The sequence below is a fragment of the Triturus cristatus genome, chromosome 8 (assembly GCF_964204655.1).
Source record: "Triturus cristatus chromosome 8, aTriCri1.1, whole genome shotgun sequence".
Taxonomy (NCBI): Eukaryota; Metazoa; Chordata; class Amphibia; order Caudata; family Salamandridae; genus Triturus; species Triturus cristatus.
Window position 1 is genome coordinate 834,109,479 of NC_140591.1, and position 27,318 is coordinate 834,136,796.

The following is a 27,318-nucleotide window of genomic DNA, read 5'->3' on the forward strand; positions in this document are numbered from 1 at the left end:
CGTAAATGCAAGACCTATTGCATTGCAAATGCTTGTTTTATCTGTTTTTAGGACAAGTCATGAAAGTTCCTCATGTGGTTTTCCAGCTCAATGAAGCGGAAACAATTTAGTTCTTTACACCTAGTCACAAGGGCCTGAGATTTAGCTGGGTCCCCATGGGCAGTTCCTGCTCCCACTGCTTGACTTTGCGTTACTCTTTCACAGGGATATCACTATATGTGTCATCTCAGACGCAACTGTTTCGACAGGCATGCACTATATTCAGTTCACTTTTGCTTTAAACTGGGAGTAAATGGAAACAGACTATAGGTATACTGATTAATGCTCCATAATATAAAAAACTATTAATTGGAGCGCTTGTTGTTAGTGCTTGTTTTGAGATACATATATGATCATCCAGTGGTCAGCCCTGGATAATGCTCACACATTTAACCTGCAGCTCTACTAATATGCTGGTTCCGCTGGATGTATGTGCAGGCCATTTTGAGAGTGAATAAATAAACATAACCAACATGTGGTCAAGTGGCTTTGAGTGTTCATATCAATAATATACCAAGTCTGTATCTAGAAACTGATTATATATTTACACACACACACATCCGCAGAAGGGTGAAGAGTCAGTATATACACTTTATTGGTAAGGCAGCCCTGCTTAGAAGGGCCGATGTTGAAAAAAGTAACACTGGCACACAATGCTCAGTTAAACAACCGAGGGGAGCGGGCCCTTTGGCAGAAAAAAGGGGGCTCCCCTGTGACAACACACTCACAGTCCAAATTCATTCCCATCGGTGACTGCCCCAGTGACAGGTCTTGTCTTTAACTTTTATGAACAAACATGAGAAACATCAAATGCAAGATAACATACTAAATGTCAAAGCGACTGCAAAAGCGTCCCAAGTCCCGAACCTGTGCGCACCAACCGGTTGTAGGCGCTACAAGACTTCACACAGCAGGAGCCGCTACGCAGCCAGTGCCTCGTGCACTCCCCAACGAATCTGGGTCTCTGGAGCAGAGTAGATGGCCCCATCCATGAGTTGGATAGACAAATTGAGGGGAAGCGCCAGATAATAATCATGTTCACTAAAGTAAAGACGTATGGAGGCGCGAATATCTTTTTTCTTTCAGAAATAAAGGTGCTGGGCAGGAAAAAAGGAAGAGCATGTTCGACAACCACTTTTATAAATTATTAGGCTCTCAGCATGAAATGATGGGTCCGTAGGCGTTATTCTACACTGAAATTGCGCTCATTAGATCGCCCTGGTAAAGATAAAGGGCGCAGTCAGACCTGCAGGTACACAACGAACGTCGCCTTGGTAGACTACTACAGAAGGCAGCTGGCTGCCCCACCCAGAGCCCTTGCCGCGCCCTTCTTCCTGGCAGTAGAGTGAACTTCGCACTGTCCAGGGCCTACCTACCACAGGCCCAGCCTAGAGCCCGCCCTTCCCAGTTCACACCGGGAGCAGACGGGTACCAGGCGAACAGGGCGGTGCCAAAGAACTAACGTGTTTGCCCAGCCGCCATCTTTATTGCTTTTGTATTTTAAACTTTTTCCGACACCTGGAAAACTGGCAGGACCGGCACTTGGAAAACCAATGAACCTCATCAATGCCGTGGTCACGGGGCACGAAGGGTGCGTGCCTTCTGTGTCCCCGTTTATACTCTGGAGTGCGTGCCCATGCCCGGATGTGTGACCCCCTGGAAGCACAGCGCTACGAGGCCATGGCAGTGGCACTAGTGGCGAACACTGCGTTTCCACAAGAAGGTCCATTAAGAAAATAAAGATCTGCTCTTCGGCCAGGAGAATCAGTGTGACTGACATCTGTAAACCACCCCTCCCGCGCAGGAAGGCAGATGCGGGGGGTCGTGCAAAACACCACATTTCCGACTAAAACACAATATCAGAAGTGGCGTCTCAAATAGGTGGAGGTTCTAATGGAAAATTAAAAGCCCGACCTTCTGCGGCTTCAGATCGGCCTGCTTGCACTCAGTGTTCTAACCCGAGGCTGAGGGAACCAGTGTACAGTGACCCGACAGTGTCCGAAGCCCAGTGGGCTCCAAATAAGGGCGGTAGCAAACCTAGGTGTGCGTGCCTGTGGGAGGTTGGCGTATAATTTTACTGAATTGTGGGAGTTTACGAACTTTGTGTGGCGCACACCTAACTACAGAGAGCTGTGAAGCGTTTCAAGGCGAACATTTTATTGTAACCGGGCCATTTACATTACATTGCTCTAAGGCCCCTAGGGGGATCGAAAGGGGCGAAAGTCAAAGGGAGGGTACTAGCTAGCTCCTGCATGGTTTTTGTCTTATTGACAATTCAAAGCACCTAGCGGGCAAATAATTTGATCAGAATTACACATTTGGTGAAATGAGAGCGCCAACATCAGCAGCAGCCCACTCTCACCTTCCTAAGGCCAGTAGCTCCGTCACTACTACACACTTCCTTCAATCGCATAAGTGGGAACGAAGAAGCAGGTTCAAAAATTCCAGTTTAAACAAGATTATATCTTAATAAAAACACCCACAAGAACATACATAAGGGTGGCATAAAAAAAAAAGCACACAAGGGTGGCAGAGGGTTACGCCGGATGACACCATGTCCACTCTCATGCATTGCCTTTAAAACCAAAGTAATACCACCCCCCACACTGATGCGTTTCAAAGGTTGTCATCTACCACTACATCTCCCAGAATTCACCCTTGGTATTTCTGGTCCGACAGACCCGGGCCCTGTCCAAAATCTCCGCACCCATATGGGGCTCCCGTGTTCATAGAGGCCCTATACTCCTAGTTTCTACCCCAGCTCTGAACTGCCCAGATGACAGAAACATGCATTACTTCAGGTGTACAGCCCTGCAGTCTCAGAGCACAGCACAAAGTACAATCACACCAAAGGCATGACAAGGAAGTGCTACGAAGCTGTTTCTGGTCATAAATAGCGCTACAAAAATAAGCGATAAATCGAAGCCTTCTGGTTTCCTCTAAAAAGACTTATAAAAGGGTTGCTGTGGCCCAAAGATTTTCACACGCTGTCCTTTTACGGTCGTTATGAAGCAATAATATGCATTTACCTTCAAACAGGCCCAGATACATTCGGTTTAAAACGGCATTTGCCATTTCTGACACGAAAGATTGGGTGACAGTCGCACAGCACTCTTAAATACATTAACAAAAAAAAAAAACTTTGCCCCCCTCTAAGTCTGTAGAAGAAAACTTATTTTTTGCTGTTTGACTACTTCTGTTCACTAAATGCTACCACTAGTGCATGACCTTTTATCACTCGCTGGTTTCAAATGAACGGCCCTTTGCACGGGGCCCTCGTGCGCGTCTAACTGGGCCTATTCTGCCAGAGGGTCCGGTCTGTAGCCTGGCTTCGAGCCACTGCACTCCTGGAGCGCCTTTGCCCTAATGCAGCCCAGGGCTTGGTGGGGACACAAGGACTGTGTGTGCACCCGCAGCCAAGTAACAGAGATCGCTTTAACAAAGCATCATTAACAAGCTGTCTCCGCGTGCACATCTCCTGTCCGCGCAGGTACAGAGAACAGGAGACAGGTAGGGACAGGAGATGTGCACACGTACACATGACCCATACGCTTGCACATCTCCTGTCCGTACGCATGCACATCTCCTGTCCCCCTTCCGCCGAAAAACCGATGACAATCGATCTTGCCAAGGCGAGCACCGCATGCGCTGCGTCGCTAGGCGAGACCTAAAAATGGAGGTAGCATGAGTCTTGGCTTCAAAGAAAACTAAACCTTGTATTCCCCATTGATGCTGATTCACTGAGCGCGTTTGTTGCGGAGGGTGGAGCAGCAGGGCAAACCTGACAAAGGAAGTGATGGTTCAATAACATTTTTTTAATCCTACATTTCAATAAACCCATCCTTTATATGGCCACATCTATATGACATGGTGCAACCCAGGTTTCAGGCCTTTAAATGACCATTTATTTTAGAAAGATCATGTTTAGTTTGAGATTTGTGTAGGATTCTGGGAAACGGTAAAAGTTCTGCTACTGCAGAATGAAAAATAGCGAAGCATGTTTGTTATAGACGTTCAATGTGTTGGAGTATTTTCTTAATAAATTGAGGTATTACATGCACTTTGAATTTCCTTCTATTGTTCACACTTGTCCCATTTGAACACCTGTTGACAAAGATTTTCTAATACTTTTGCCTTCTTGTTTTATTAAACTAGTACGGAGCCAGAAGCTTGAATGGACCTAGAAACAAAGTTTGTTTACGCTTTGTAATGTCTTTGTTTACAGATGGCCAAAAGAGGAAGAAGTCTTTAAGGAAAAAACTAGATTCACTGGGAAAGGAGAAAAACAAAGACAAAGGTAATTCAGCCTTATTCAGCTTCAGTGGTCAGGGGGTGTGGTGAAGGACCCTGGTTTGATGGCATGAACATTTTGTGCATGCAATGATTGCTGCCAATGTTTATGCTTAAATTACTCTTGTTTCAGAAAAAAAATGAGAATTGTTGTCTAAACTGTATTCTTACTTTAAAGATACTAGTATACAATCTCATCCACCTTGCTTCATTGTGTGGTTAAATTAAGTGCATATAATTGAGTTCTTATTAGATCCCTCAGTATTTTAATCAGATGTCATTTACAGAGGACACTTGGATTATTATGTATTAAAGGTGATGGTGATATAAGGAAAACATTCAGAGCAGCTAATATCACGCAAACACACTTTTTTTTATATACAATAGGTTACTTCTTGCCACCTCTTTTTTACATAGGTCCAAGGTTGAACTCCCAGATGTTTATTGGTCATATTCGTCCCATAATGCTGACTTACATCACTTAGTTTTTTTATGTACTTTTGTTCAGGATTTCTCTCAGAAGGTGTGGAATCAAATTACCCAAATTTTTCATTTGACGGTTCCTTTTTCATTTACAAATATTTTCTTAGGCTCTCTATCTGCAGATTGGTCGAGCTGTTCTTTACCTTTATAGGTTTTGGATTTGCTTTTGGGAGTAGCTTTTCAACAAATTACCAAACATTGGTAAAACTTAGCTGACTTATCCTTTCAGTCTTGGTGGTATGCCGTGTGTCATAATCACAGGTTAGATACTGCGTATGTATTCCCAATTTCCTTCGCTCCCAAACGTATGTTTATGTTTTCCCCAGTTACAGATTTCATAGATCGTCATGCTAAGCTTTTTTCTGTGCCTCAAATGTCGAATCAAGAAGTGTTGAAACCCCCCTTGACATTCTCATTTGTTCTTTTCTTCATTATTGTTCTTAGTAATGTTTTTATTATATTTTATGGAATTGTTCTATTACCTGACCAGATATTTTAGTACATTTGTATTTATCTTGTTATATTGATGTATGATCTTTTATTTCTGTATTATCGGAAGTATTCAAAGTTATCATCTATGTATATTTATATTTTATTTTTCCCCCTTTTTTCACCCTTTCCAATAAATGTTATCTTTTTCAAAACTAAAAGTGATGGTGATGACAAACCATTGTTTGGCCAGGTTCTAGCAAAATATAGAAACAATGCTATATATGTGTGTGTGTATATTTGATGATCGACAGTCCGACATTTTGCACATTTCAACCTGACATCAGCATTTGATCTTTAGGGTATTTCTGGATGTGGGACAACTGGCTCACGCCCTGTAGATTAGCTTTTTCGGAAATGTCGAAACAGACCTTTGTATCGACAACACAGTGTTGGATTTGGAAGTCAAAGAGATAGTTGGGATTGTAATGGCTGGGAGTTTGGTGTGAGAACCTAGGAGGCTAGGTTGGAGACTGATTTGATATAGGGGTGAGGAAATAGTCATGGGCCATTTAGTGTACAGAGAGCCTGTTGTCTGGCAGCTCGCAATGCTGAGCTAGAAAATTCTGTACTAGAAGGTACATCTGATGTATGGTCACTGTTGAATAGCTACACTTGTAGATACACTGTGCAGGGTCCTGCTACGAGTGCACTGCTGCAACCATCCTCTAATTTAAAGTAGAGGTTAGTATGATCATTTAAATGTTTGAGAGGGATATGCTTTCTCCAGATGCAGTTATGTACATGGGCATATGTAACCATTACCTAAAAAGGATCTGGGATCAACCATACTAAAATAGAAGGTTTGCCTTTGGTCTAGTCTGACCAAGTGTGGTAGAGTAGTGATTGATATGAAATGATTTGGTCAAAAACCCAGTGTAGCACTACTGGCAGCAGTTTCCTAGCAGCTAAAGATAAGTAGCGGCTGCTTCCGGGCGGGAGTGGTGAGGCAGGTATGGGGGGTGGGGGATAAAAAAGATTATTTTTTTTTAAACCACTTACCTGGAATTGTGCCTGCCGCTGCCTCTACCTGGTTTTCTTCCTCGAGTCCAGCAGCAGGAAGCACCCAGGCTCCCACGCTCCCCACAGCCTATCACAACGCTGCAGTGCAGCATTGTGATTGGTGTCAGCGCTGTGGTTCGGCGCTCAGCCAGGGAATGGGAGGGTGGGCATGTTCTTCACCCAGGCTGTACTGCAGCCTGGGTGGAGAACATGCAAAGTGCACTTGACGCTTTGGCTAGCCCAAGAGGGCCAGCCAAAGCACCATGCGCATTTACATGGTGCACTCGCCACTCCTCTCCCTGCAGTGCTCTGGCGTCATGGAGCCCAGCTCCTCCCCAACTGAGCCACTGCAGTAGGTAAACTAAAATGATAATAACGCTGCGTTATCCTCATTTTATTTTTCCTCTTTCAACTGTTAGGAGAGCAGTGGAGGAGCCGCCGCTGCTAAAGATCCATCACATTTATATGCCTTGAAATTTGGGATTTGCCTCCCTCTGAGATTTTTTAGGTTAGCAATAGTTCTCCTTCTAGGCTAATCAATAGAAAGGGTCATCTAAGCCTGGCTATTTTCTGAAGTAATGTAAATGCCTTATTATTTGTAATCACAAATGAACATCCTGTCAGTGGTATTCAAAGCTTCAAAACACAAAATCTGTGGCTAAAGTACAAATCTGATGTAATGACAGGGTTTGGCAGACGGATTCAGTGAAAAACTCCTGTCCACCTGAGGCTAACCTCAAATACTTGTGATTTGGTCTCAGACCCTGAGTTTAGAGGCACACCACTTTCTAAGTGGGATCATGAACAGTTTCGTGGAGTGTAATCCTCTCGTAGAAGATTCTGATCTTTAATATGTTTATAGGTTTATATCATGTGAAATTTGACGAAGTAGCTGTAAGCCATTATTTGATAATGTTTGGACTTTAAAAATGGCAAAAAAACTTTAAACAATCTGCTAAAATAAGAAACTTACCAAAATGAAGTCACTTCCTTGTTTTCAATTTAAAGCCAGGTGCTTTGATCAAGTTTTCTTTTTCATAGTGAAAACTAGTTCACGCAACAGTCTACACTGGTCTGCACTCTGAGCCTAGACAGACACTCAAACTAACTCTTAAAACCATTGGTTGATGCTTTAAAGTTGGTTTTTGGTGCTTTTCGAATGTGCTTTCGTTACAGTTTGGTTTCAGAAAATCCATCTCAAGTGCAAGAGTTCCTTTCAGGGCTTATTGGGAATGGATATAGTGTGCTAAAGGTATGGTTGATCATTTACAATGTGCTTACTACCCCTTATGAGAACTGAAGCACTCTGCAGATGGTAAGGATGCTACTCTGTGAGAGCCCAGTGTTTGTGATTACGGGCCTTAAGAGTACGGCGGTCCTGGGACCGCCGTACTCGTGGTGGTGGTCTGACCGCCATTGCCAGGATCCCACAGCGGTTGGGAAACAGGTAGGAATTGCAGCGGTGCCGAGGCCGGCACCTCTGAACATATTCAGACTCATAATCAGGTGGGCAGGTTCAACACAGGCTTGGCGGTCTTCCTGGGATCGCCGCGGTGGCGGTCCTACACGAAGACTGCCAATCTTGTAATCAGAGCTTCTGTCTTGCATAAGGGTTAGAGTTTTCATATGGTTTTCATGCTGTCTTATGAATTTTGCAGAATGCATCTCATGCAAATTAAATTAATTGGGTATTTTGAGTTGGATGACAGTGTTGTACTATTTTGGCATTTATAGTATATTGGAACTTATATAGTACTCCATACCCCTGTTAATTAGTAACAATGCACTTTTTCATGTAGCAGAATACAAAGCTGTCCCTGCCGGTCATGCAGTCTGTCATACCATATGACCTTAAGAGGTCGTGCAGGCTGTTATGCATTCAGTAATCTAGTTGATTGTGCATGTGGTTTGGCAGTGTTTGAGTGGGGTCATCAGAACAGTAATGCAAGCATATATCTGCCATTTGACAATAGTAGTGCCAATGAAATACTATATACAGTAATCTCAGAAGCGACAAATCTCCAGCCCATAGAGGTAGTGCTAAGCCACCAGGAAGTACAATATGGGGTCAACCTAGCTCCTGTCCACAGGTGGGGTGGCAAAATGAGCTAAAGAATGATGATGGATTCAACCCAGATCTGTGACTGGGGGTGAGTGTTTTGAAAGTTTCAGCACTCCGTCCATAATCTCCTTGTTTGCTTTGTTCACCCTAAGTTGGCAGGGTATGCCCAGATGTGGGTCCCTTGCTCACTTTGCCACTGGATTCAAGCTAGCCTGGCTGAAGAGGGCTGTTAGCCCGAAACGAGTGCCAGGATGCTTGTTTCCGGTCCAGGGAAGACATGGCTTGGCAGTTCGGGCAGGACTGTTCCCATGAGGCACAGGGTTAAGACTGATTTGCTTATAGTTGTGTCTGAACTGGGGTGGCAAAGTGAGCTAAAGAATGATGATGGATTCAACCCAGATTTGTGACTGGGGGTGAGTGTTTGAAAAGTTTCAGCACTTCGTCCATCATCTCCTTGTATTTGCTTTCCACAGTGCAAAGCTACCAGGAAACACCATGTAGTATCAACACAATATTTACTGAATCCTAGCCCCAAGGACAGTACAAAGCCACCAGCAGAAACCTTAAGGTCTAGTTGAGTGAAACAGGCACACCATAGTGTAGATGATTTGTGGTTAAATCAGAGAAGTATTGAAATATTGTTAGATACAGTAGTTGGGTTGAGGTGGCATCTAGTAGTGTCTGCCGGAGCAATGTGTTCGGGGTTAGCTGATGACATTTCGGTGACAAAAATCTCACCAAATAAATAACAAATATAAACTTTATATATTTTGGATGGGAAGTCAAAAATATTGACATAAATACTAGATATTAATACAAATAAAAAATGTATGCAATAGCCATAATAATAAATTAACAAAAATAAATAATTTACATTACATGTACATTTAAAATTAAAACAACTTGAAAACAATCCAATCAAAAACATTTATGCTAGGAGAGGTAAAATTCACTACTCGCAGTCCCAACATGAGCAACAGTAGGAAACGTGTCTGACTCACTATTCCCACTCCAATGTAAGCCAAAGTAAGGAATGTGTTAAACTTTGGAGGGTCGCATTTGGAATTTCCACTCCTAATTTTTTTTTTTTAAAACCTTTGAATATAGACCAAAAGCATGTAAAACATTTAACCTCTTAACTGCTGAGGCTATTTCACCACAGTGCTCAGCCTTTCATTTATTTTTGCTTATTTGTGGTTGTTTGCACTTACGCCTCAGTAACTTTTTTTCACATTAGGTATCCACGCCACATTTGTGTCCTTTTGTTTTTCCCCAACATTCTGTGAGTGATTTCAGAGGTACTCATGGTTGGTGGATTCCCCTGGTGGGGATCGAAAGAAAGCCAAAATATAGTTAGTTACATTTTGAGTTTTTTTGGGGAAAAATAGGAAAAAAGGTGTTACACAAAAAGTGTCTAGTTGTTTTCCTAAAATATTCATCAATGCAATGTTTCCTATACTAAAGTCACCGTCTTCTCAGCTTTCACAACATGCAGAGCGGAGTCAAAAAAAAACTATTTATTTACCACGTTTTGGCATTTTCAAAGAGGTAGCCTATTTTTCCTATTTTTAGTGCTTTCCATCTACTTCCAGTTTGGGATGGAAACCGGTGTTAAACCCATGTATTATCCCAGAAAGCTATAGATTTCTGAAAAGTAGACACAATTCTGAACTCATCAAGGGGTCATTTGAGTCGATCCTCCTAGGCTTTCCCAAAGAATCTAACTGTTGAAATAAAAAAAGATTGAAAATTTGTAGGAAAAAAAGGCAATTTGTGACAACTTTTTTATATGCAACTTATCACGATAACAGATTTACTAAAGCAGTATACCATTATGTCCACTGGATCCTTGTGATTGAGGTGATATATAATGTTTGTTGGTTGTCCATGAAGCGGCTAAGGTGTCCAGAACCAACAACTGATGCGCACCTTAAAATGATTTTTCACATTTCTGAAAACTAACACCAGTGGATTTTTTGGTTGGGTTACTTGCATGGCTTTCCCCAGGTTTTCTTACCCAGAAGCCCTTACAAACCTCATTCTTTGACTAAAAACACCCATCATTCCCCCAAGTCTCATGACAAAAATGGTACCTCACTTGTGTAGGTAGGCCCAGTGCCCGCAACAGGAAATGGCCCAAAAGGCAACATGGACACATCACATTTTTCCACTGAAAACTGGCCATTATTTCGCAATGTGTGTGGCTGTGTATTTTCGGCCCTAGGGAAACCTAGGAAGCGTGCTAATTTTTGGTAGCCCTTTATTGACCCTGGTTTGATCCATTCCTGTCGCTGGCACTAGGTCTAGCCATACAAGTGGGGCAGTGTTTTCATCAGGACAAGTGGGGTATTGCTGGTAGGTATTCTGTAGATTCCTGCTGATGCCGCTAGTTTCCTTCACAGAAATGTAAGTAAAATGCATGATTTTTAGTCAAAGTTTGAGGTTTTCAGGACTTTGTGGGAAAGAAAACCAAAATGAAATCGATGCAAGGCACGTTACCCTAGAACTCCCTAGGTGTCTAGTTTTAAAAAGTCTGTGGTTGGCAGGTTTCTATGGATGTCAGTCTGAGCACAGCCCCAAATACCACAACTACCTTTATTGCTGATCTCTCCACGTTGCTCTTTAGGGCTGTTTGTGTCGCAATTTCTTAGCCCATCCACATAAGTGGGGGTTGTGTTGTTATTGGGTGATATGTGGGAACTGAGGGTGGTAGGACATTTGTGGTTACCCTCAAATACCTGAACTTTCTTGCACAGAAATGTGAGATTTATTTTTTTCCAGCATTTTAGGTTTACAAGAGATTCTGGGTATGAAAACTTCATGAGATCCGCACAAGCTACACCTCCCCCTAGCCTCCCTTGGTTGTCTAGTTATCAGAAAAGTGTGGGTTTGTTAGGTTTGCTTGGGTGGCAGCACAGAGAATCCCCATTATCTACAGCTACCCACACCGCAAAAACTGGGTGGTTTTCAGAGGAAACATTTGATGTATCTATGTTGTCTCTTGTGCCCTTTCTAATCATGGCCGCTAGGGCCACCCACAAAAATGGGTTAAATTTTTCTGTGGAGACATGTGAGAACGCTGAGTTGTTAATTTGTGAATCCCAACATATTACAGAAATTTCCAACACAAATGTAAGTAAATAAGTGATCTTAGCCATTTACATATGTTCATGTTTTGCAAGGCATTATGGGAAGGTCCGCAGGATCAATAGAAACTACACCCCTAGACAACTTCGATGTTTAGTTCTAAAAAAACAATTTAGGGTTGTTAATAAACTTCTGAAGTTAAATCACCACTTATGTTGGTTGGTTTTGGTACCTCCAGAAATGCTAACTTCAAATAATAAATGATAATCACAGTTTCTGAATATTGAAGCCAATACTACTATGGGTGAGCCACGAAGCCACAACAAGGCACAAAACTACTTTGAGCCACTTACATTCCAATCACACACTATGCTTAAGATGTTCATACCACCAGCCACGGGTCCAATCCAACACATCAATGCACTCACATCAACATATATCCGCCATTCAATGACCCATCACATTCATACACATACACTACAGGACAGAGTCCCCAATCAAACCGACTCTCACCCAGTCATCAACCAACTTGCATACAAATTCACCACAAGCAAACCTCTACACAGATATAGGCAGACATGTTGAGGGTTAATACCTCAAACAACCTGCACAGTACTTGTCTAGTATCTGCCGCTGCCAATGTTCTGAGCATTACTGAACGTGTGCCTAGTGAACCTTTATGAACGGCTCCAATGAGAGCCACATGATGCTCAGGAAGACGTATCTTTCATGCACCTTTACGGCACTCCCTGTGCTTAATTCAACTCCTTTCAATTTGTAGATGTGCGGTGGGTGGGTGTTTGATGATGGATCAATGCCTAGATTACTCAAACTGAGTGAGCATATTTACCTTTGAATCTAAGGTAAACGTGTTGGTTTTTGGCATACTGGGTACTTAGTAATAGCATGGCGTATGTCCTGTTCACTGTTGTGTGCAGTTCTGAAGCTGTTATGTACTTGTCTTATGGTGCACTGAATATAATGATAATACATACTTGTAAATCACTAACATATCACCCCCTTAAGGTTTCAAGGCCCTGGGGCCGTCAGGAGATTAAGTTAGCTGTTGCACAGTCACATGATGTTGAGTTGAGCTGCCGCCTGCGCCCGAATTGTGATGCTTGCTGTCCGGAGTCAGCTGCTCTGGCCGCTGCCCCACACCTTTCCCTCCACCCTCTAAACATCTACCATATCCTGATGGAGAATGAACATGGCATGTAGGCCACAAATATGACCCATACTTGTAGTGTAGGGTGCTGAGTTCTGTGCAATTTTATGTGTATTTGTAAAGTGCGCTATCAGCAGGGAGGGTATCCTGCTGCCGACGCAGGGGCAGTCTAAACTGATCCATGGATTCATCTAGTTGAAGAGCCAAGTCTTCAGCTTTTTGTGGAATGCAGGAATGTTAAAGGAGTGCAGATGTGTAGGGGCAAGTCTTTCCAGGCTATCAGAGCAAGGTAGTATAAGTCAGTACAGCCTGTTCTGGTTCTCCATATGTATGGATGTGTGTGAGTAGGATTCCTGCTGAACAGAGGTGTCTGGAAGGTTTCTGAAAAACTGAGGCGGTTGAGGTATGCTGGACCAGTGCTATGTAAGGCTTTGCGTGTGTGTGTGTCAGGAGTTTGAAGAAAGTGTGTATTGAGATCCAGTAAAGCCCTTTGATGTGCAGGGTGTATGTATGGTGGGAGGTGGAGGGGGAAACAGGCTGCTGTGTTGTGTGTGTTTTGGAGTCATTTTCTTAGTTGAGTGAGGGATTCATATAGTTTCAGAGTGAGTGCGGCGCCAATTGGGTTGAGTTCTTTGGTGAAGATGGAGTGACTGCATTTGCATCTCTACTACCTAGACTATCTGACTGCTACCTATGCGATATCCCTATGAAAGCACATCTAGGCTAAGCATTTTTCTACAGGATTGTCTGGCTCCTTCAAAGTCCTTACTGATCGCATATACTTTCCGAGTGAACCTTTACTACCTAGTTCCGAGGCAGCTACCTTAAGCCAAAGAAGACATGTCTTTCATGCGCCTGTTGCACGCTTGCTGTGCTAAATCTAATTTCTTCCGATTTGTGTCAGTTGGATGGTGCCCAAGGATGCTTTGAAGCTAGATTCCCTGAACGGAGTGAACATAGCTTCCTTTCAAACTAAGGTAAATATGCTGGGGAAGTTGCCTAACGAACACTTCAAAAGCTACTAAAAGGTTTAAGGTTTTGTTGCTTAGGATACTCTGACAACATGAGCTATGGTCCATCCACTGTTATGTACAATGCTTTGACTGTAATGCGCTTGTCATATGGCAAACAGAACATCACCTTATTCTGACGTTGGATAAAGGTATTAAGCAGCCCTTATGCAAGTCAAAGTTTTTCTTCACTAGGGGAAACCATTTGAAAGGATGCTTCCCTAGTGAGGTAGTTGCCAATAGAATGTATATATCCATGCACAGCCACTGAAAGGTATTTACTAGGACACCTCCACTTCAGTCAATATCCCAATACTTCACTTTTGTGTGATATAATGTAAAGCAAGTTGAAAGCTTAGGGCTGGCTGAGATGGATACTGGGGACAATAGCAACATGTCTCCTGCCTCGTTCCTTGCTTAGAGCAAACTCTGCAATGACAAGATAGTCTTTTGCGTTGTTGCAAGAATGCGGTTGTCTAAGTGCTGAGCCTGCTGCCTCAACAGCAGATGAAGTGGAGGCTGCTGCTTCTTCAGCAGTAAGCATTTTGGCGACGGTCAACTGAAAGGCAAGGAAAGTGTTTTTCCCTTGGTGGTCTGACGGTAAACAAAATATGCATTCTATATTGCCGATCAGGTGGGTAAACTGCTTCTTTTACCATGTGCGAGTTTTACGAGCTGTGTTGTATTGCTGAAGTAACTTGTCATTCATCTCCTCTCTGCCCAGGTACTTGTTGTAATCCAGTATATAGATGGGCCTGTGAACCTGGGCCAACTGACCTCAAACCGTAGCCGGGGAAGTGTTCTGATCATGGATTGTAATACCCCACCCCTCCTCCCCCATCAGAGAATTTGACTGCAAGCAGTTTGTTGGAACACAGTGCAGTGCTATAGGATTTTTGGAGCTTCGTACAAACAAGCTCCTGCTGCAATCCTTTACCTGCAGCATTGACCTGTACCTCATGCCGATGTCCCAGCTTTGTACAGCTCACTGAACAGCTCTATTCCCATTTAGAAGTTGGCCACAAAGAAGTTAAAACCTTTATGAAGGAGTAGTTTGACAATCACCCATACAGTATTTGCTTTGACTCCTAGCATGGAAGGGCAACCTACAAGATTCAAAGTGTAGTCCCTCCTTATATACTCTCACAGGCTGTATACATAACCAGTAGACCTCTCAGACAGCATGTAAAATTTGATGGCATAACAAGCTCTTTTGCTCGGTACGCACTGCCTGAACAGCAGCTGCCCACTGTAAAGGATCAACGGCTCATCAGTGGCTGTATTTGTTCCAGGAGTATAAATATCAGAAAACCTGGTAGACAATCATTCCATAACAAGCCGAATGTTTAACATCCTGTAATGGTCTGTATAGTCCAAGGTCAATGCAGCAGAATTGTTGAGGTGCAGCATACTCCATTATCCATTATCTCTGCTCATGACCGGTGCAAAGCTCTGTGTTACTCTAACCGTGCAGCTCCATCTAGGGCCTGGTTGTATAGCTGCCTTAAGATGTACAAAAAAGACATCAGGTCCTCTGCGGTTTTTGTGATTGCATTTTTTTGTGATTACAAATATTAAAAGGAGAAGTCATTGAGGTGTTTTTTTTGTTTGTTTAAAAAGAAAATTGACTATTTTCAATTTTTTTATCCACAAACTGCAATAATGAAAGCTATGTAAAAAGGTCACATACATGTTTCTATTAAAACTTCATCAAACAATTTTTAGTAATCAATATTAATAAACTTTGCATTGTGTGAATTAGGGATGATAGATCTGCTTAATATATATTGAAATGGTCACTCCTTGATGAAGCTAATGGGCTCACTTTTTATGTTTTAGTGCTGCAGAAGGTCGTGCGTGGCACAGGGTTATCTGCTCAGAGGCCTGGCCCTGCGGCCAACCCCACACCATGCTGGCTGCCTGCAGGGGGTTGGGTTAGCCTCGGGTCAGGACCTTTGGGCAAACTCCTGCAGCCAAAGACTGTATCCTATTAAAACTTACAAACTATTGTAAAACTAGTTAATCAAAATTATTTATACAATGATGACTTTTAATAATTAGTTAAACTAATTAAAATATTTCATACAACTATATTATATAAAATATTATATACAACTCAGAGGTCGAGATAAAATGGCAGTCTGATGCCCAGCTTGTACATGACTGACCCATTTCTCACAAAACATACCGCTAACAACAGTGTCCATCTTTGAAGAAGCAAATTTAAAGTAAAGCACATGTAATGAAATGTTTTTGCAGTAGCAAAGCACTTTTAAAACATTTACACCAAAAATGATCTTCAACTTTGACGTAACACAAACTATAACCTTTACCCTGAAAACAAGTTTGAGCACCAAGTAAATTAATAAAGCAAAATCCAAATAAATTTAGCAAGGGAAAAGCATGGATGTTCCTTTTGAAGTGAAACGAGCAAAAACATGCATATTTTCCTTCTCTAGTGGGGGGAGCAGAGAAAGCTCAGCAGACGTTTGAAAGCAAACATACTTTATCAAAATGGGAATGAGACTGTACTGACTTTGGCAACGTCATTGACACATATTTGTTCTGTGCTGACTTTTGTGGTTTGCCGTTCCGTGCAGGGATAACATGCTGGCAAGCAGTCTCCTCTCCTTATCTAAAAAGGGCAGATGAGCAGTTTAGCACGATAATCTTCTATTTATGTTGATCATGTTTCAGTTCAGCTTTCCTGCAGAGACCAGTGGTGAGTTACGAAAGTTCTGCCTAGCAGCACTAATTTGCATACACATAGCAGGTTTTTCAAATTTGGATGTGGATTTGTTTACATTTTGTACATCCATCCCTTCCCAAGATCCCATGTGTGCCAGGGTAGTTGTGTATCCCCCTGTACCCAATAATTTCCGTACTGCGGTTGGAACGCACCCCCGGACTATCATTACTTTTTCTCTATAAGGTAGAGAGGCAATGTCCTTTGTCAAATGATGGATGTTAGTATTGCTGTTCAGTGGAATATAGTTTTCACTTGATTGAATGGCCATCCGCTGTGTTCAGATGGACATGCATGTTAGAATAGTCGGGGTTCTCCAAAGTCAGACCTGGAGGGTTGGATTCATTCCAGATTTTTAGCATATCCCCATTTAGATAAATGTAAAACTCTTAATCTGGCATGGATCCACTCCTCCGGGACCAACTTTGGAGAACCCGGTGTTGAATAAATAGCAGATTATAGAATCACATTTAAGCAGGAGATTCCAAAAAGACCTGCCTGGTCTGCAAAGGATTGCCTTTTTTATTTGAGCAGTATTAGATTTTTTGTGACCCCCCCCCCTTCCCAGCCCCCACCCCCCAAGTTCTATTTGTAGGTAGGCATATTTCTGATATTTTGCCCCAAGCAAAGTGCAATAGAAATTGTTCTGCTCTTTTCTTTACATGGCAATTCCCTATTATTCCTTTAAAAATATATATATATATCTTATTCCATTTCAGCATTCTGAGATTTCTGAAATTAGCAAATTTGATTTTCCAAGAGGGCTCTTGCCAGTTGTCGGAAATGTCTGGTCTTTGCTTTGATTTAGACAGCCCATCTCCCCTTTGTGGCATAGAAGGGACCCAGGGTTTTCCATGTTCTACCAGAATCAAGCCTTTCTATCCTAGGAAAATAAGCATCTTAAATATCACAAAAGCATCAAAATAGATGTTGTATCCTCCTGTCTTTACTCTCAGTGCTCTTTCTAGATTTTCATTTACCTTTTAATAACCTACTAGTGTTCCTTGGCATTTAGGTGTGAGGCGAGAAACATTCTTCTTCCATCACTCCACTAAACTGCTTATGCCAATCACCCTGTCTTCGGCCTGTACGGATTTAGTCATTGAACTCCTGATAACACATTTGTGCCTATACTCACATAGGATGGTTCGAGATACAAATACGTGGTCAGAAGTCTGCAATATCAGCTTTTTGTACAGAATATTGACAACACACTCGATGATAGGTGTGTATGATCACCCTGTACCAGTAAATTCTATCCTTTCATACACTGTGAAATGAGAGCCGAAACAGCATATCTAGCGTCCTGGCTGTTACATACAGAGTCCATGATGCCTGACTTCCCGTACATGAGCTAATGATAACTTTAAAACTTTTCAGACTACTTTATAGTGTCTTTGTTGGACAGCACTGATGGTCCTATGTCTACCTCTACAGTGAGGCTACAATTCTCAGATGCTTGGATCCTAAATGGGGGTAGGCATCAGTCCGGTATGGTAATTCCAGAATACTTCACTTTATGATATTAAACATCTATATCGATAAGTCCGAAAAATATGTGCAATGGGTACATTTGGAATGATCGGCATGTGCTGATTCTGCCTCCTTCTGTGTTTATCAGAGAAGAGTTGAGTATTTCCAAATGCTGGCAGAGGTAGCTTCTTACACCTGACCGCACTATGGCATGTCCCTAAAGGATAAAGCAATTGGCTTTCATTCGAAATTCACTGATTTCCCAGGAATAATACGGAGATATAAATGCCATTGACCTTTCACTGCCATGGAGATTTCACTTCCCGAGGTTTCTTTTTGCTGTATGGCGGTTTATCAGACTTGTGGAGAGTTTCCGCTTTAGTTTAAGGTTTTAATTACTGTCTGATGGAGGTGACCATTTTGAGCGTCTAATGTATGATCTAGATTGAGCTCAGCTTTATGAGCAATTTAAAATCCCAGAGATTCAACAGACATGACATTACATTTGGGTTTTTTTTTGTTGGGGGGGGGAATAAAACTCAAGATGTTACAGGTTCGGCATGCCCTGCTCTCGGTCTTTGGGGAGGGGACCACGGTCCCTGCTTCTTCGCCTCTCGAGGACCGCATACTCGACGGTCACGTCCCCGACAGTACTATCTCTCTGATTTACAAAAAACTGATAAATAATCGGGCTGACCTCTTGGTGCGTCTTCGGGAGGCATGGACGGGAGATGGGGTGGAGTTGGACGACGAGGACTGGCAGATTGCACTGTCATCCCCTAAGGAGGTGGCCATCCCGGCCCGTCTCCGTCTGGTCCAGCTTAAGATTCTCCATCGTGTTTATGTGACGGGCCCCCGCTTGGTCTCGATGGGGTTTTCTGACGATGGGCTCTGTAAGCGTGGCTGCGGGCTCAGTGCCACCTTTCTCCACATCCTATGGGAGTGCCGCGAGGTGGCGGAATATTGGCGCCAGGTGCATGATGTTATGAGACGAGTCACTGGGGTCGCTCTGCTGCCGGAGGTGCGTCGCTGTGTTCTGAATGTATGGGAGCCCAATGACTATAATGCGGCTCAGGCTTGGTGGGCGGCCTTGGGGAACATGATCGCAAAGAGAGATATAGCGCAGCTTTGGGGTTCCCAACGGCCTCCCACCGTGTCCGTATGGAAGGAGAACATGGACTGGTGCATGTTCAGGGAGAAAACTGTGTATGTGGCTCGTGGTAAACCGGGGGCATGGGGTAGAATTTGGGGGCAGTGGAACGTGTATCGCGGGTCTATCTGTGCTCCCCCCCTGGTGGATACGTCTGGGGTAGCCTCGTCCCCCTGATCCTTGAGGGTTCCTTGCTTATCTCGTACATCCGAGTACAGATTTGGTTCTCCCGTGGCCCCCCCCTCCCTCTCAGGCCTCCTTTTATTGACCGCCCTCGGGTGGTCGGGTGTGGAGTCCCCCGGCTGTGGTTCGACGCCCATTTCAAGTCGTTTTGCCTTGCTTTTTGTTTTTCTTTATTTTTGTTGTTATTTATATTAACCCCTTCAGTGCCCATGACGAGCTGGACTCGTCATGGGCTGCGGTGGCGCTGTGCCCATGACGAGTCCAGCTCGTCATGGGCACAAGGCGCGGCACTGGGCGGGGAAAGGGGCGGGCATGCAAGGGATTAAAAGTGTGTATCCTGAAAAAAAAAAAACTCAAGATGTTTCTTTTCAATCGTATATCTTTTGAAGTCCAATCAAAGTTTAAATAGGTTGGTTATCAAGATGTCTTGCCATTTCAACGTTTCCTGGTTGTTTCACGTCCCATTTGTAACTCTGATGGTGCTGGAATAGACACATCTCAGGAACACAGTAAATTTACAGTTGTTTAGAAGAATGTTCTATCGTTAACATTATATAAAAAACTGGCAAATGCCACCTTGCCTTTTTAGTTGATATTAAATATGGTGGTGGATCGTAATGTTAATAGAGGGTTCATCCATTTAAGTTCAATCTATTGTGTGCATTCCTTTATGGTACAAAAATGCATACATTTAGATGCATATCCTCTCCATCAGATGTCATCGGGCCTGCAAACAACTTAAACTGAAAATCAAGAAATACATTATTGCGTAGTTGGTGGTTATTCTTAACAGTGACTACCTGGCCAGGAAGATGGTGAGTATAGCTTTAAGAGTATATGGAATGTTGTTCTTGAATGAGATGCCCTTTGCAGAATTAAACAGATGCCTTATCATTTTGGCTGCGAATGGCCATTACCCAAGAAGCATCCATGCCATCTCCAAAATCCAGTGTCAAAATATGTGGCCCTTTAACTATGGAGCCAGCTGAAGGCTTCCACTAACAGAATATGCACTGATTTACTGCCATAAAAATGGTCCTCACGGCATGTATTTGGAGTTTGTGGAACGCGTAGTCTGTTTTCTGTGGGCTTCAGCAGATTATGCATTATTCTGCCAAGATTTGATTTTATGTGGTTCCTAAAATGTGTAAAGGGGGGGGGGGGGGTGGTGCATTCTTAAAGTATACTTTATTATGTTGCCTTGGGATTCAGTGCAATAGTAAATTTGTCTGTCAGGTAGAGTGAGCCCTGCTTTAATTAGTTATGCTGGAGACCAGTGCTAAGAGTGTTAGATGTACAATTGCATGCACATGAGTCCCGCTACCTACTTTTCTTCTCTATTTGTTTCCAATAGCTGGCTTAATTTTTTCCTAAGAAAAGAAACATCCCAGTGACTTGATCTCATTTTCAGTACATACTGATAAATATGAAAAATGCAAGTCCTGTTTGTCTCATCAAAGTGGTTTTACCATGCCAAGACAGGTTTGTGCTGATTATGTTTCTTTTTGAAGAAACATCCAGATTGCCTGCTGAAGTGAGTTGCAGAGGTGCAATGCCAATTCAGACATTTGGTGTAGTAAATCCTTTATCTTCTCATGTGTGATGTATCATGATCTATGATTGGAGTACATTATTGTTCGTCTCTGCTTATGTTGGTACCAGTTACAGAAAATATAATGTATGACCAAATAAACACTGTAATAGTTCCGATAAACGCTTTGATGTGTTTTCCCAGGGCGTTCGCCCAGAAATGTATGTCCTGATGTGAAATAGAGATGAACAGTGAGGCAGCCATGTTGAGATCAGGCTTGTAAAAGAGTCATGACAAAAGCAGTTAAAAAAAACACAATAGTCTTTCACAGTGGGAAACTAGTTATTAAATCAAAAAAGAGAAGAGGCATCGGGGTCAGATGCCTACCACTTCCACTCAAGTATATTAAGGTGTGTTGAGACCCTCGCTGCGCCGACTTTAACACAAGCATAGTTGTTGGACCCGGCCTCGTGGCGTGGTCCTTACCCCCGGGGATTGTGCCCGTTGCCCGCCCCGGCCTTCACGGGCCACCCTTCTGAACTGCACCGAGGCCCTTCATCCTGAGCTGCACGAGGTCGCATACCTCTCGTGGCTCCGCCATCTTGTTGGCATCCACGTGACTCTGTGCGCCAGCCAGCACGACCCCGCTCCACCCGGCCTCGACCCCAGCGAAGCCCCGACATCGGGGTACCACGAACTGGCCAGGGGGGGCCGCAGGAACCATTCATCGCCCCCGGCGGAGGACAGTATCGATGGGACCCCCAACTGTCCTCCCCTCTCGAGGTGTGATCGCCCTGCAACTCCCTTGGGCCTGGCGCCTCTCCTGCTGGGTGTCTGGCCACCTCCACCCGGCCTCTCCGCCCCCCCCGGGCGCCTGGGTCCGGACATCAAAGGGCTCCAGACCTATATCTGGGGCCACCCCGCCACAGATCGGCAGTTGTATCCCGGAGTCGAGAGCCCTGCTGATTGAATCGCGGCTGACCCTACGGAGAAGAACTCTTGTCGGAACCATCACGAGCCCTGCTGACTGCGTCGCGGCTCCTTCTTGTGAACACTTTGAAGCCACCTGGAACATCGGAGCCCTGCTGACGCTGTCGCGGCCCAACCTCGCTGAAACCTCCCTCGGAGCCCTGCTGACGACGTCGCGGCTCGAGCTGAGCAGAAACCATCCTGAGAGCCCTGCTGATTGGATCGCGGCTCTCCACGAACTGTACGCCGGAGCCCTGCTGACGCCGTCGCGGCTCGACCCCTCCGAGATCCGGAGGTCCTCCAGCTTGAGGATAAGAACTGGGCCCCAGGTACCCTCGTACCGCACTCCTGCCAAAGACTGTCCCGCTACCCCTACCCTTCCAAAGAGACACTGAGACTTTTGGTGGATCCCTCGATCCCTTCGTGTAAATATTGACCTCGTAACCTTTTTATTGCGGATAAAGAATTGCTTGTCTTGAGACAACCTCCTTGAGTACTGTGTGGTGGTGTTACTGTGCTAGTGCGTGATAGGAGAAGGATCTCTCAGGAGACTTCTCGGCAGCGCTCGGCTACTTCGTACAGTGTGAGGGCCCCCCCTTGGTGGTCTCGCCGACTCCTCGGGGTCCGCCTTCCAACAATAGTCGTTTTGTTAGTGCTGCTCTACATTGGCAAAAAAAAGAAGAAAACGCTTCTGATGCTTCACAGCATAATTCAAAAAAAGCTCCCAGGTGTTTGCAGAGAAAAGGAGCACATGAGAGAGATACACAACCTCTGCGCTCTTAGGAAGTGCTAAAAGGAAAAAAACTGTAGCTTCCTAAATTTGAGCATTGGAAGGAAACTAGCCATCCGGTCAAAAGGATCGTTAAGAGGCTATGCTCCACAGGACGAACAGAAGAAGGGGAAGGCAAAGCATCGATCAGGAAGCACGCAAATGAGTGAAAGTCAAGCCAACCAATGGTAAGTAATGTGCGGGCGCCAAGCCAAAATAGGCATATTACAGCCAGAGAGCTTGCACCGTCTAGTAAGCAAGACCTAAAATGGGAAATGGTTCCAGTTAAGTGGTTGGTATGATTGACTTGAACCTAAATTTGTTAGAATAGTCTACTGTATTCAAATAATGCTGTATACAAACGCATAGTAATGTATTGTAGTTTTATTGCTGCCTATTTATGTTATTGATGTTGTGTTAAGTGTTGGGCTTTATAAACTATTTTATTTAATTTTTTTTCTCCTATCCCTAATTAACCTCCGCTACCATTTCTCCGATGGATCTTGTACTTTCCTGAAAGGGACTGGAATACTTAGAGGATGAACAATTATCATTTGGGTGCCTGGATTAAGATAATTGTTAACATTCAATTATTGGGTGTAAACTCCCAAGCAATCGCACCTCGAGTTTAATTCAACACCAAATCAAATTGAACCTGGCCACAAACAAATAATGAAACAGAATCAGCAGAGTAATTTATCTTGAATTGTATTTCTATTTAGATTCAAATTATTAGCATACAACCTACATTTAAAATAGATCCGATTTAATAAGCATTTATAAGCTTTGCGAGATCCAGATATGAAGGAACCATCTTTCTCAGCCGAGGGAGATTTTTATCCTACGGTAACTGAATTAGTAGGGAAATCATGCTCTGACATGAACTCTTTCAGTGAAAAGGTTCCACTATGCCAGCATACCAGCCGGCAGCAAATTGCAGCATTTCCTCAGTCGCGTTATTTCTGCCAGTCCCAGTCGTCAGTCTATATACCGCAAGATGGGTAGAGGGGGTGACGCCCCTTAGTTTGAAATGTAGGCAATTATACTCCATCGATTCCAGGTTTACACCCCTTGACATCACTAAATTTGTCAGACCACTCTGTCCCATTGGTTGCTCACAATAAAATGAGATGATGTATGTAAAAGTATACAGATCCGGAAGAATTAAGTAATCCATTATTTGACATTTTCTTAGTCATTTGATTATTTGTTGCATTTAGAAAGTAGGCAATTTTATGCTCTCATCCCAGGTCTGTCAATTCTCAAGCATTTGCTCTGAGAAGTAACACTTCTGTTGCGAATCTAGTCAAGCAAGCTACAAATGTTAAAAAAAAAAGGCGATCGAGTGTTAGAACACAAGTGGTAACTTTACAAAAGGTTCCAATCGGCAACAGACTATTCAGTTCATAAGTTAATATTAGGAAAAGGAAGCAAAGTTGGAGGCCTTCATGAAATACAACTTGTACAATATGAAATTGTGCTAAAATATTAATATTGCATTACATGGAACAGAGAATTGATTTCTTAACTTAAGCATATTAATATCAATTCATTATGAATTGTGATAAATGCATTTAAGTATAAGGTACCCATAAAAAAATATATATTCATTCACTACTCCACATATAATTTAGTAAATCTCTTATGCACTTTATATGTTATTGCAGTATACAAGATTTAAAGGCACATCAATGATGAACTTTACGAAATTCAATCATAGTATAACCTCTTGAAGCATCTACTTTTCTTGTCAATGTCAGTGCTCACATTTATACATTCTAATATTGCTATCAGTTTTCTAACACATGAAGCATTTTATTCAAACTTGGAAGTTTGAATAAAGTGAGCCTCTAGAGCATTTAGCAGGGTGACCCCTGAGATGCTGGCTCAGGCTGCTGCGACGCACCCTTGCCCTCTGTCTGGCGAGCTAGAGAGAGACCTGGAGTCCTTGCAAGAATGGCTGACGGAGAGGCTGAATGACCTGGCCCCAGTCCCGCCCCCCCGCCCGACATCTAAGCGGGTCTCGGCCCCTTGGTTTACCCCTGCTCTGTGGGCTACGCGGCAGCAGTGCAAGGTAGCCGAAAGGGCCTGGCGGGCACATTATGACAGCAAGGACAGGTCTGCCTACAAGGCTGTGGTTAAAGCTTACCACCGAGACATCCGCCTCGAAAAGAAAGCCTATCTTGCGGGGAGAATCGAAGCAGCTTCGAACTCCAGTAAGGAGATCTTTACCATCGTTCGAGAATTCATCTCCCCTCGGACTACTGCTTCGGAAGAGGGGCCCGTAGAATCTTGGGCGGCGGATCTTGCGTGTTTTTTTACAGGCAAGATCAAACTCATCCAGGACTCCTTTCTATCGAGTGAACCTGTTACATTGCCGATGCCCGAGGCGGGCTCGCCTCCCCCAGTTGCGCAGGGCGCCTTATTGGCTGAGTTTCCATCTCTGCCAGCCTCAGCTTCTCTAGCGCTTATGGGCAATTTAAAATCTGGGTCTCCGCTTGACCCCTGCCCTGCTAAGCTCCTGGGTAAACTGGCGGAGGTGGTTAATCCGCTGGCGCACCCTCTTCTCAACCTCTCGTTGAGTCTGGGAGAGGTGCCGCCAGTATGGAAGCAGGCAATGGTCATCCCGTTGCTTAAAAAGCCGGGACTTGACCCGAAAGCCCCAGCCAATTACAGGCCAATTTCGTTGCTGCCGGCTCTTGTAAAAATTCTGGAGAAGCACGTTCAGTCGGTGCTCTCCAATTTTCTGGAGTCCCATGAGATCTTACATGACTCCCAGTCGGGCTTCCGTTCACATCGCAGCACCGAGACCGCGCTCCTTGAGGTTTTTGAAACCATTAAAGGGGTGTTGGATACCGGGGGCAAAGCCATGTTGGTGTTGTTGGACTTGTCGGCGGCTTTTGACACCGTCCCCCATGAGGGCCTGCTCGCAAGACTCTTTGAGATTGGTCTGCGGGGGACGGTGCTCAAATGGTTTTCTTCCTTTTTGGCCGGCCGCCGGCAAACGATCTGGACATCATCTGACACCGCCGTAATGCCGCCTCTGGGAGTCGGGGTCCCTCAGGGCTCTATATTGAGCCCGACCCTTTTTAACATCTTTATGACCCCTTTGGCGACGGTGGCGGAGTCATTTGGTGCCCGGATCGTGTCGTATGCCGACGACACCCAGCTTCTCTTCTCTTGCGAGAGAGGGGCTGACTTTGACGGGGAGAGTATCCAGAATTGCCTTGGGGCTGTGTTCGCATGGTTCCAACTGAACAGCCTCAAGTGCAATTCCGACAAATCGGAGGTACTCTTCTTCGGGTGCGATACGGAGCCTAGCTGGCAGGCCTGGTGGCCCATCGACATGTTCCCTCCGTCCGGCTCTTCTCCCATGGCTAAAAACTTGGGGGTTAAGATGGACAAGGGGCTGACGATGAAAGCCCAGATCTTGGGGGTAACCGGCACTTGCTTCGGCCTGTTAAAAATGCTGCGGAGGTTCTTGCCTCTCTTGTCCGAGGAGCACAGGAGGCTGACGGTGCAGGCTCTGATAGGCTCCAGGTTGGATTATGCCAACATTCTTTACCTGGGCCTGCCAGAGTATCTGCTACAAAGGCTTCAAGTTGCACAGAACGCGGCGGCCAGGGCCATCTTTGGCCTAAGTAGACGGGCCAGCGCCTCTGGGTTGTTGGTGACGTTACACTGGCTACCCATCCGCAAACGGATTGCCTTTAAGGCTCTGACCTTGGCCTACAAAGCGCTCCATGCTGTGGGAGCTAAACATCTCCAAAAGAGACTGACCTTTTACCATCCGACTCGCTCGTTGAGGTCAGAATCTCTACTTTTGGCGGCTGTTCCGTGTGTGAAGAGGGCTCGCCTTGGGGGCCGCTCTTTCAGTCTGTTGGCCCCACAGATGTGGAATGCACTACCGCTCCCTTTGCGGGGGGCGTCTACTCTCCTTGATTTTAGAAGAGGTCTCAAAACCTGGCTGTTTTCCCAACAGGTCTGCCAGTAGTTTTGTTTTCTTTTTGTTTATCTTTTAACCTCTTTTAGCTGTGTTGTGTTATTCTGAAATCTGTTCCCCTTACCTAAAAGCGCCGGGACACTCTTTTTGAGTAACCGTTGCGCTATACAAAAAATAAATAACATAACATAACATTTTCTGTGTTGTCTATTTATCATGTTTATCTAAGCATAAGAACACACCACTAAAATGTCAAATTTCAGATCTACTTGTTGACTGTTGTGTTATCAGAATACCACTTCTAACATTCTGCATGCTTTTACAATGTCGTATCTAAGCCAGAAGTTTATTGCATGTAGTTTTGAAACGTGAAGCCTAATACACAGTTTGTAATTTATCTTAAGTGTCACGTACCATTTATGTATAAAATGGTTGTAAATAGAAAATAGATAACCTCTCTGCTCTATCATTATGCTCTCACTTTTCGAGCAGAACTGGTCTAATTTCCATGTCACTAACCATAATTTGCTCTTTGATGCATTAAATATAAGTGACCCATTGTTACATACCTTATTATCTAAAAATGCTTTCCACTTTAATAACTGTATAATATGTATTCAGACAGGGCCTAGGCACTATTTATCAATGCTAGAATTTGCACCTAATCATTAGTAAATATGTGGCGGTCAAAGAAGAATCAACAAAAATTTTTATCGCAATGCACTCAAGTCCTCAAAGTTTTTATATTTTAAACTACTTTGTTCACTGTGCGTCCCAGTCGTTAGCACTGTGTCTGTAAGCGCAATGGAATCTGAATAGCAAGAGTGCCAGGTTTGGAAACACCGCTACCTAGCTGATGGGCGCACTTCGCTTCAAACCGGGAAGGTTTTTCATTCAATTTGAATTCTTTCCATTCAGTATTTA

General features: G+C 43.9%; 1 protein-coding gene across 2 annotated transcripts in view; it reads left to right on the plus strand.

The window, feature by feature from the left end:
• The window catches only part of ARHGAP6 (Rho GTPase activating protein 6), a 1,083,331-nt gene that overhangs the window by 625,280 nt on the left and 430,733 nt on the right, over positions 1 to 27,318 (plus strand). For both annotated transcript variants that reach the window (XM_085622292.1, XM_085622293.1), the window contains exon 3: positions 4,265 to 4,336. In XM_085622292.1, coding sequence (XP_085478418.1) covers positions 4,265 to 4,336 — 72 coding nt within the window. The remainder of the gene's footprint in view (positions 1 to 4,264; positions 4,337 to 27,318) is intronic.